The 8,610-nt window shown below is 41.6% G+C and overlaps 1 protein-coding gene across 1 annotated transcript; it reads right to left on the bottom strand.

Annotated features, from left to right (window-relative positions):
* Window positions 1-1,149: 1,149 nt before the first annotated feature.
* LOC120030317 (RNA-binding protein 4B-like) lies at window positions 1,150-7,168 on the bottom strand. The gene is made up of 4 exons (XM_038975676.1): window positions 7,085-7,168; window positions 5,081-5,513; window positions 4,309-4,970; window positions 1,150-3,842 (listed from the first exon to the last, which is right to left on the bottom strand). Exons 2-3 carry the CDS (start codon window positions 5,487-5,489, stop codon window positions 4,336-4,338), a joined length of 1,044 nt encoding a protein of 347 aa, XP_038831604.1. The 5' UTR covers window positions 5,490-5,513; window positions 7,085-7,168; the 3' UTR covers window positions 1,150-3,842; window positions 4,309-4,335.
* Between the last annotated feature and the right edge of the window lie 1,442 nt (window positions 7,169-8,610).

Here is an 8,610-nt window from a genome sequence, read left to right as displayed (position 1 = left end):
AAGTTGGTGCCACAGTGCTCAATAGAACTAATAGGAGCTGGCAGGGTGAAAAATGCCCTAATAAGGCCTGTTTTTCCATGATTACTTCAAAACTATGGCAAGCAGCTGGGACATATGGTAATATTATGAAACTGGGCTCCAAGACGGATGCAATGAACTAGTTGCCAATCTGGTTGATGATTGCGTTCCATTCAGTCCTTCACCACATTTATGGCGACTTTGTATAGCAAAACTAATGTGTAGAAACACGTCATCAGGTCGAACGGGTCTTCTCGCCCGAACTGAGCAAGCCGTCAAATCAAAGGCACTACTTTGATATAAAGTTATTGACGAAAATGTAAACGTGTCAGTTCGTCACTTTCACGAGGTTGGAGTAATTTGATGTTCAACTAGTTAAGATATGGACCGAATCTAGGTTGTGCCTTTAGATTGAGAAATTTAAAGTAAGGAATAATTTTTCACTTCTCTCATTGACCTCTCAAACCCCTGTCTGTTCTGTTTGTTTCGCAAGCGTTCCTTAAATCTTGCGATGGCCTCTGGGTTTAGATTATGTGAACATACTATAAGCGAAAGGACAATGAACGTGGTTTACTCTGGGGTGAGACGTCATTATGAGTGGGACTGAGATACTAATTTTACAGTTTTATAAAGCAAATTATGTGAGTGCATTATAAAATATGCACGTCCGTAAATATTGTTCAAATATACAGCATGCGATAAAAAATAAAATTATCCTAACATTTTTACTAACCTTTTGAAATATATACGTTTTAGATTACTTTTTATTGGGTAAGAGTGGGAGCATGTGTTGGGGTGTAAGTAAGGGTATTTTGAGAAACATACCATCCAGTGCCAGCCACAGCTGTCTTTACTTCTTTGAACTTTATGTACACCATCTACCCAGCAGAGGGCAGTAGGCTTCAAAGGGAACCCGAGACCACAGGCACACCAAAATGATCTCATCACCAGTCAGTCATATGATAATGGCTAAATATGGGTTTATAAAAATGGTAGGCTAATAACCAACAGAAATTATACATGACCTGTAACCACATCTGTAGTCTCGTGTGGCCAGCCCTCCCAAAATTGTATGTACAGTACCCTTGTTTGGAAAGGGCACTATCAACCCAGAGTGAACAAACAAGATCATGGTTTTAAGTATTTTATTTGGAAATGAAACAATCAGGGAGGGGGATTAAGGTCAGGGGTCCTTTCCTTAAAAACACAAAAATATAGATCTTGAAAGGGAATGTTACGCATTTTTAACACTTTTTTTCAGTGGATGTAGGCGTTTATGCCACCCCAGGTGTTATTCAACTTCTACGAGAAATATAAACTATTGAATTTAAAATTGTGTGCCCCGATATCACTTTTCACCCTTAGTATGTAGTAATTCTCCGTTAAGAAAACATGCCCTTCCCACAACCACGTTCAGGACATCCCGTTTTGTGGGGGAAAACAATTGTGCCAAATGTAAATAAATATAAACACTCGGTTTTATGCATTTTTCATTATGCTAGTCATACATTTCCTTTGTTAGGCTAAATGAGAAAATTTATCAAATTTCAAAATCTTTAAAAAACATTTCATAAAGAAGTTAAAATCCTTTAAGTGTTCACGATTATGCTATCTCAAATCATCCAGAGCTATGGCTAAATTATGCTCCAAATTGCCACCCTGTTAGGATTATGCGATGGACTGTATGGGATCATGAACACAACAGGGATTTTAGTGCCCGAGTTTGACCAATATTTTATGAAAGTCAAACGTGTGCTTTCTGATAAAATACATATACACACACAAACACGTTTTTTAAAGTTATGAGGACCAAAAGGCACCGGATAGTAGGAATGACAGTCTGTACAAACCAATATAATCATTTCCAGTATAGGTTTTACTACATACGAATGCTCAATTAATCATACATTTGTAATTTAACAGATGCCTAGAACATTGAACGCAGGTGCGCATTCACTAAGAACCAATATGTCCAACACGGGGAGACTCACTAACCTTTACTTGTCCAATAAACGCTCGTTTTCGTTTTTCTTATATGCACACAACAAAAAATACAACCACACATCACTAGGAACCTGCTGACCTGAAAATACTTGGTCCCTGCTTGTTTATGGAAGGGCAATCTTGGATTCAAATAACAAACCCCCCGACAATTGTTTGGTTAACAGCTGAGGGATGGGCTGGAGAAATGTAACCACTGAAAATCATAAACTGAGCTATTGAAACAACTATCTATGAGCTCAAAATAATAGTTGACCAGCCTTTGAAGCTATAGTTTGTTTACAATTAAACATTGTTTACAAACAATGGAGTCACATGCTTACATTTGGGGCTGGAAACATGTTTTGGGTAGGACAGCTTATCTATGCTCATGAGGCATTAAAGCTATATTCTTTAAGAATCAATGGCTAGGCATATATCATTAATATAAGTCCCAAGATGTTAACGAATCCCAGATTGCCCCTTTAAAAGACATTTGATTGACATACTGCTTTTTAGTTTGGAAAGGAATAACAAAACTATATTACCTGTCCACACCTGGCATAAATCAAGCACACACATCAAAAGGTTGTTTGCCATTTCCCTGTACTAAATTCAGAAAACACCTCTTGGCCAAAACACCTCTACTCCTGTGTACCTAAATTCATCACATCTTTAACCCTTTGATTCATACAACCCACAACTGATCCCGATTCCCATCTTACCTGGTTAGGTTACTGCAGGCTGTGCCAAGAACATCTCTCCAAAGAGTCTTCCAGAGCAAGGGTGCTCAGAACAGTTATGCCAAGTGTAATATGGTGAGAACTGGGGACATGACAATAAAACCCTATCAATCCAAACCATGACACCTAAATAAATTGATGGGGAGTGAAGGGGTTGATTTAGATAGTTCAATTGTGATTGAGCGCTTGAAGTCGAGGGGAGACATAAGCGATAACGTTATTTCACATTGGTAGAGGACGATTCTTAATTTATCATCAAGCATATATCCCCCGTTCACACGATCACGATTCAATGGTTTAAGTATATTGTGAAGCAACTGATCATCCGCCATTGAATCACTGATAGTGATATAAGAATCTGTGACACGACTGATTTAACAAGAGAAAAAAAAAATATCCAAATGACTATACAATTCAGTTTATTTTATTTACTAAAATCATGTCCTCTGTGATGACAAACAAGAACGTTACCCACCTTAGTAAAACTAGCTACCATCAGCAAATATTTGTCTAATTAAATTAACCAACTAGTCCATTGTTGTAGTCCGTCGTAGTGGTTTTATTACGCCGTTGTACATTGTCGCAGAGCGCAACCTTTTCATAATCCATAACTTCTCATAATTTCAGACGTAGATTGAACAAACGTGGTGGTTTAATTTCAAAGGAAACACATGATGGTTCGTATTCAAGTCGATATACAGTCACGATTATTTGATATTAATAACATCCTTTTCATAATACCGTGCTGCAGCTTCCATTCATCAAATTTCAGAAATTTGATTTAACAGCAAAAGTTTGTATCATGACACGTTACAGTATATCAAGGACGTAAAATAAAATAAAAACGACTGACTAAAAGGCTTCTGGGAGCCAGAGACTATAAATGTAGCTAAAGCACAATACTAAAATACAAAACAAAAAAGGCCAAAACAATACGAGTGTAATAAAAGTGTTTTAGATGACGAGGGGTCATGCATTACAATTCCTCCTGAGAGTGTTGCAGGAGAACGAAACGCGCTCAACCAGACGGGTGTAAATCGCTGCGTGCATCAGGAGACGACGGCGGTGACGAGGACGCAGATCTTGTTGAAATATTTAAACCTGGAAAGAGAGCAAACCACACACACACACAAGTCAAGCGCCTGTTACACCACTAGCGAACATGTTTCCATTTATAAGCGATCTACATTCATTGTTCAATTATCATCAGCAACTTGAAATATTTCCATCTAAATGGTGAAATTATTACTCTCAGTTCCTCACTTTTACCAATACATGATTTATGTTTAGCTCAATCATTGCCTACAAACCAGCAGTGCCAACGAGAGGATTAAGAATTACGATTTTTCGCAGAGCTCTCTTACACATGCTTTTTCTCCCAGTTCAAGCATTTCAGTTAATATGGAGGTTTAGCGAAGAGCGACTGTCAGACCATTCCTCTCAGAACTGAGGCATGAAGCCCCTCTAAAGAGCGCATCAAGTGACCTTGGACCCTCCATACAGAGGATAGGTACTACTTCACCTCCCATTTCCCATTAGAATGTTTGTAGCGCAGGCCTATTCTCACCTTGAGTCAAACGCCGGTGTACGCTGCTTAGTAATAGCGGGCCGGTGGCGGCGGTGGCAACCTGTCGGCGTAGGGGTCCCTGGTACGTGGTAGGTTGTACATCGCGGGCCGAGAGACGGGGGAGAGTCGGGAACGCTCATAGGAGTAACCGTTACCGGCGGGGGGCATGGGGGGAGGAGGAGCCCTCCGAATGGGACTACGGTCCCTGGCGTAGTACGCAGACGGGGGAGGAGGGAGGGGGCGACGCTCATATGGATCGAGGCCAGAGGCCATGAAACGCTCCCTGACCATGGAGGAGGGGGGCGGGGGAGGAGGGGGTAAGGAGCCTACACGCCTCTCATCATAGGACATTATGCCGTAAGCGGCAGGGCGAGCCCTGTATTTCTCATAGTAATCCACCACGGCATAGCTCTCCCTCTCGCGCTCATAAGCACGCTCTGGGTAAGGGGCTCGTCTAGGGGGAGGGGGTGGTGGAGGGGGGGCAGGGTACCCGTGATGAGGGGGTGGGTGACGACCTCTTAGATAGCTAGGGGGTGGAGGATCATGCCTCTCCCCGGGGTAGCCACGGGGGGGCCAGTATCCCCCCCTTTGAGGTGGGGGGTAGTCTTCTTCCTCCTCGTACCTGGGACGGCTCTTTGATATCTGAACATGGATACGTTTCCCTATTAGGGAGAGAAATATCAAAAAACATGATTAGGTGGAAGAGCGGAAGTACGCAAATGTTTTCATGTGTAAGCTTTTAAACAGCATAAGCCTTTAAAAAAAATCTTACCCTGGAATTCAACGTTGTCTAATCCCTTGATGGCATCCAAAGCTTCGTCGGAGTTGTCCATGTGCACAAACGCGAAGTTTTTGACAATAGCACATTCAGAGACTGTGCCATACTCCTCGAACAGAGTGCGGAGCTCATCATCGTTGCCCTTCTCCACGTTTGTCACGTGGAGTTTGACGGCTCCCTGGTTCTTCCCGCGACTAGCCTCGACATTTATCGCCGTGCCATGCAGCTTGTAGAGGTGCAGGCTGCGGATGGCTTTGGTGGCAGACTTACGGTCATCCATGTGGACGAATGCAAAATTCTTGACGATGGCGCATTCTGTGACGGCACCGTACTGTGAGAAGAGCGCCTGGATTTCATCCTTGTCTGCCTCCCGAGGGACATTCCCAATGAAGATCTTGACCATCCTTGAAGCAGTGTTGTAGAAAGCCTGAGGTGAGAGGGGGGGAAATATCAATGATGAGACAAGACCCCCCCCCCCCAGGCCACTTATCCAGGCAATGTTGTTGGTCCATTTTCTAAAAATCTTTCAAATTACTAACTGACTGGATATGCATCTCAAATATGACTACATAGCTAACCACATTATCATCACATTTCTTTACTACCTACTTGTAGATGCTAACTAATTAATATTACAAAGTGCAGTACACTGGTTTTGGGCATTAACAATAGACAGAGCGGAAGTAATTTAGCCATTCATTGTATTCAATGCGATCTATTTCCCTGGGTTTCTTCTTGTCAAATAACTCATTATATTAAAAGTCTGATTTAAACAACAAATACCCTAGTTCGTTGAAAAAATGTTAAGGGTACATGACTGTGTCTATTGGCAAAATCACTACATATCTTAGTCGAGCCAAGCAAGGAGAGGCTGCCCGTTGCCACAGTACCAAGACCAGCCAGAAAAGTCCAGTCCAGCTAACCCTATGCCAATGGATCTCAAAACGTAACTTGGATCCGTGTTAAGTAGCAATGTAAATGATATCCTTCACCACTATCATCATACAACATGTCAAACCAGTCATGACTATTCAACAAAATACACCATTTAAGTTTCTTTCCATGGAATATCTTAGTTATATGAATGTATAACTAGTAAAGCCGTTTTAAAAAGTTGAGGGTGCAATATTTATGAAGTTTGACAATGTGGACGAAAACAAGCATAGTTCAGCTAGCTTAGACGGTAAAGGGTTAAACGAGCTCGGGCCTAGTGCGCATGTGCGCCAATTCAGGAGACCCTAAACCTAGTTGTAATGCTCTGATAGGGAAAGGGAAATACCTAGTCAGTTGTCCAACAATATATTCAACTGAAATGTGTCTTCCGCATTTAACCCAACCCCTCTGAATAAGGAACTGGCGGCAAAAAGACAAACGAATATATCAGATGGCATACTTGAGAGAAAAATCGATATACAACCTCAATATACAACCTCAATCAACTAACTGTTAATAGTAAAACAAAGCTTAAAATTATGTTTTGAGTGAACCCTGAATATAGAAAATGTATGATGAATTCGCGTCCGGGAAACGGTAGACTCCTCCTCCTCACCATTAAGTGGCTAGCTGTCTAGCATGGTAGCTAACTACTTTGTCCAGAAACCGGTCTTTTTTTCAAACTTCGAAAACGCAGATAAGCCGCGTATTATTTCCTCAACATGATAATGCCAAGGCAAAACAACTTTCATGCGACCGAAATCAGACATGCCTAGAAAACGGCGAAAAATATTGTACATCTTGTCTAGCTAGATAGCAGCTAGATAGAGCAATTGCTAAGCTACGTAGCTGCTAACGTTAGCTTGCCACCCAGCTCACACGTCGTCGTGTCCGTCCGAGAAGAGGGGCACTCTAAAAACAAATTTTGCTACTGCAAAACACTGAGAATATTATTTAGTACTGGTAGGCATTACATTAATATACAATTTGGATCGATTTCAAATGTTTTAGTATAGTTATTTACATTTTTGTTATCGACCAAGAAAGATTGAATGGGACTCTTACCTCAATCTGCCACAGTCACACAAGAAAAATGGCGACACCAGCGTTCTAAGAAGCGGATAAATCCCGCCTACTGAGATGCTTCGTCAAAGCTGATTGGTTAGACAAGCAGTGTTGGGCGGTAGGCATGAGTTTCGGTCGTCACTAGTTAACACAGCCACGAAGTCATATTTGTGTCTAAACACCGTACATTTCTACAATTTATGTCAGTGAATTGTAAAAATGTGTTTATATATGAGATAACCATAATTTACTAATACATTCTGCTACACAATAGCGGGCTACATTTGATCTACAGAGCCTGTACAAGAATTTCTGTCATGAAAAAGGCCTAGACGTGAATGTTGATTATGGCAGCCCCGCATCTCTCTGATTCAGAGGGGTTGGGTTAAATGCGGAAGACACATTTCAGTTGAATGCATTCAGTTGTAAAACTAACAAGGTATCGGCCTTTCCCTTAGATGCACTGGGATATTACCAACAGGAACGTGAAATGTCACCACTAAGTGAATTAATCTGTGAATTGTCTTCTCTAGTTCTCAAGCTCAACTACTTTGCCTTTGTAAAATAATTTTCCCTTCAAGTTAGTGGAGTTGCGATGGCCTCCACCTTTGCCCCTAATTATTCCAATTTATGTGGGCTATTTTGAGACAAAGTTTATCGAGGATGAGACCAGGAACCCTTCCTTCTCCAAGATCCTCAAATGGTTCAGGTATATTGATGATATGCTCTGTGTGTGGATTGGCATTGAGCAAAAACATGAATCCACTTCCTTTTTTAATATTATGAACACTGACCTGAAGTTCTTTATTGAATACGACCATAAGCATGTCCATTCTTGGGCATGTGAATGGGGAACTTATCACCACTCTGTATCAGGAAAAGACTGACAAACGCATTTCTCCTAGCAAGTAGCACTCATCCTAGTGCCCTTAAAAAAGGTTTACCCAAGAGCCAGTTCTATAGGCTCAGTCGTGTGTCATTCGACAGAGGACTTTATTGATAAAGCTGTCAATATGAAACAATGTTTTCTGGACAGGGCTTACTCCACCCTGTGTGGAAGAGGCAGACCAAATTGAGCTCTCTAAACCTCGCCAGGATATACAAAAAAAAAGTGTTAAAACTTCAAAAGGAGTTCTCTGTTACTTGCATTACTACATTCACCCCCAAAGCTTTATCGCCCCTAGTGGCATCGGAGACGTGTTGATGGATGTTGAGCATCACGTGTCTTAGTGACGCGTAATTAAATTTGCCGGAAACCAGAAAAGCAGCTTCTGGGTGTAGGTTTTCTTGCTTGTGTATAGCCTTGTACAGTTTCTTAAGTGCCAGCTTGTTATTTTCTTATCCTGAGGTGGAATGTATACAAGATTCACGATAACAGCTGAAATCTCCCTCGGGAGGTAGAAAGGTCTGCATTTGACCACCAAGAGGAGTGAACAGTAGGTCGACACTTCCACCGCATTGGAGTTGAAGTAGAGGCAAACCACTTCTTTGACCCCATCTGCTCCTGCCCATACATACCAACAGCC

This window comes from Salvelinus namaycush, chromosome 36 (assembly GCF_016432855.1).
Source record: "Salvelinus namaycush isolate Seneca chromosome 36, SaNama_1.0, whole genome shotgun sequence".
NCBI classification, from domain to species: domain Eukaryota; kingdom Metazoa; phylum Chordata; class Actinopteri; order Salmoniformes; family Salmonidae; genus Salvelinus; species Salvelinus namaycush.
Note: the sequence above shows the minus strand (reverse complement) of the source record. Positions and strands in the feature narration are given on the sequence as shown.